This window comes from Gymnoscopelus braueri (assembly GCF_963280865.1).
Source record: "Gymnoscopelus braueri genome assembly, chromosome: 15".
In the NCBI taxonomy this organism is placed as follows: domain Eukaryota; kingdom Metazoa; phylum Chordata; class Actinopteri; order Myctophiformes; family Myctophidae; genus Gymnoscopelus; species Gymnoscopelus braueri.
In genome coordinates, this window is record NC_137620.1 from 16,238,893 (window position 1) to 16,241,630 (window position 2,738).

The 2,738-nt window shown below is 55.3% G+C and overlaps 1 protein-coding gene across 1 annotated transcript; it reads right to left on the reverse strand.

The window, feature by feature from the left end:
* Positions 1-606: 606 nt before the first annotated feature.
* On the reverse strand, positions 607-1,755 carry LOC308101392 (G-protein coupled receptor 12-like; the record flags this gene model as incomplete). Its single annotated transcript, XM_080450815.1, has 1 exon — positions 607-1,755. One exon carries the CDS (start codon positions 1,753-1,755, stop codon positions 607-609), a length of 1,149 nt encoding a protein of 382 aa, XP_080306941.1.
* Positions 1,756-2,738: the final 983 nt, after the last annotated feature.

A 2,738-nucleotide genomic window follows, 5' to 3' on the forward strand; every position in this document is an offset into this window, starting at 1 on the left:
CGAACCAGGTCAGGCGGCATACCCCCCCGTTCATTCCCATCTATCCAACACCGTAATATTATGGTAAATAAAACATCCGGCATTAAACCATCGTCGTAAAAAAAACAACAAAAAAAGAGGTTACCTTGTTCAGGCTTTTGCAGTTGGTTTCAGAACATTGCCATCACAATACATTGGTTTGTCTCTGAGCTTTAGATACAGTACTACTTACAGCTCTGCTCAAAACCCTGTTTGTTGTGATCATCCTATATACCATCAACTTCCATCCCTTTCTTCTGCCTCCCTTTCTTTCTTCTTCCTCTTCTTCTGCGGTGGCCATACAGGCCAGCAGTGCTTCCACCTTCAGCCAGTCCTGAATGAGGGGAGGTCATCAGCTTCCTTCGTCCACTTCCGTTCCCATCTACCGTCCTCTCTCCGTCTCTCTCTCTCTCTGTCTGTCTGTCTCTCTCTCTGTCTGTCTCTCTCTGTCTGTCTACCTCTCTCTCTCTCTCTCTCTCTCTCTCTCTTTCTCTCTCCTCCCTTCGTTCTCCTCTTTCCACAAACACCGGCATCAAGCAAGCCACCCGGAAACTCAGAAAAACCTTGAAGAACCGTAAAACTTCAAGGCTACACGTCGCTGGAAGTCCTGGGCCTCAGCGAGAGGTTGGAGGGCACGCAGCCGCAGCACGCCATCCACAGCGACTTCTGGATGTCCGGGTTGCGGAAGGCGTAGATGATGGGGTTGATGACGGAGCAGCAGGTGGCTGGCAGCACCGTGGCGTAGGTGTACAGGGCGGGGTAGGTGTTGTCGGCCACGATGGAGTACAGGGCGAACGGCAGCCAGCACACGCCGAACGCGCACAGGATGGCCGTGAGCGTGGACACGCCCTTGGTGGTGGAGATGGCCAGGAACTGGTGCTGCACGGCGATCTGCTGCGCGTGGCGGAAGGCGATCTTGCAGATCTGCAGGTAGAACTGCGTCATGAGCGTGAACACCAGCAGGAAGGCGGCGGCGAGCGCCACGGCGTTGCTCTTGGTGACCGGCCGCAGGACGCTGCACGCCGCCTCGTCCCGCAGGCAGTTCCAGCCCAGCGCGGGCAGCGCGCCCAGCGCCAGGCACGACGCCCACACAAGCGCCACCATGACGTAGGTGTAGGTGACGGTACGCTCCGTGTGGTAGGTGAGCGCGTTGTACAGCGACAGGTAGCGGTCCACCGTGATGGCCAGGACGTTGAGCACGGAGGCGGAGAATGCGGAGATCAGGAGCCCGACGGAGAGCAGCGTGAGGACGTCGGCGGGGCTGTCGACCAGGTAGGCCAGCACGAAGTTCAGGATGAGCCCGAGGCCCGCCAGGAGGTCGGCGACGGCCAGCGAGCCGATCAGGATGAACATGGGCGCCCGCAGCGCCGGCGTGTAGAACAGCACGGCAATCACCAGCGCGTTCTCGCAGGAGACCAGCGTGCCCGTGACGCACAGCGCCACGTCCCACGGGCTGACCTCCTGGACGGCGCCGGCCACCACGGCCGGGGTCATGGCCACGCCCACCACTCCGGCGCCGGCCCCCGTGGACTGGAACTGCAGGTCCGGGGTGAGGGTCTGCGCGACGACGCCGGGGTCGGCCGAGGCGTTCATGGCGGAGTCGTCGGTGAAGTTCCAGGAGGACGGGGTGGGGGAGGAGGAGGAGTTGTCGAAGGGGTCGAGGAGGAGGGGGGAAGAGGTGTTGAGGCTCCCGCCGCCGCTGCTCATGGCTGCCACCGCGGCCAGGGAGAAAATCATAGCTGGAGAGAGAGAGAGAGAGAGAGATTATAGAAAGGAGGTGGGAGGGAGCGAGCAAAGAGAGAGGATGATGAGGGAGAAGGAAGCGAAGACACGAAAGGGAAGGAAGCAGGAAGAAATGTAGAATAAAAAAATGTAGCCCAAGACAAAAAAAATAATTTGTAGCTGTCTTTTTAGGAGACCGGAAGCAGGTTGGAGTCTATTATTTCTAATGGAAGAGTGAACGTGAACACAGCTTCTGAGCTATTCTTTAGCCCCGTGGTCACTGAACTAAATATTGAAGCCGATCGTCACAAGCCACACGACCTTCCCAAGATTTTCATACTAAAATGGCTTTTTTCAGAGAAACAAATCATGAGAAAATCTACTTTATTATCGACTTTTCTCTGTCATCGGACACATCGGCTTCATAACCAATGCATTCTCCCTCCCAAGACGGAAGACGGGTGACTTTCTTGGGACAGACGTCCCATAAAGTCAAACGTTTGACTGGAAGGGGGGGCTGAAACGGCAAATGTTGACTAGGGGGGGTATGAGTTACTCGAACGGCGCCGAGTCGGCTGAAGTGGACTTCACAATGCTCGGCACGGCGACTCGCTCGGTGGTGTCTCTCGTGGCTCGAGTCCGCTTTAGGCTGCGCGCCGACGTTGTTTAACAGTTTTTTAGAACATTGGTTCTCAAAGTGGGGTCCAGGGACCCCCATTGGTCCTCGAGGGAGTTCCAGGGGGTCCCCAGCTAAATGATGGATAGTTAGGAACTAAAGGGACACTTTACTAACTCTGAGAGTGTACAAATGGAACCAAATTTGTACACTCACAGAGTTAAATTAACATTGATTTTACAATATAAATTGGGGTCCTAGAGATAGAAATGCCATTAAATGGGGGTCCGTAGCCTCTAATGCATGTCAAACTGGGGGGTCCTTGAAATTAAAATGGTTGAGAATCACTGCTAGAGCAGTAAAACATCTTCTCTTATGGAGG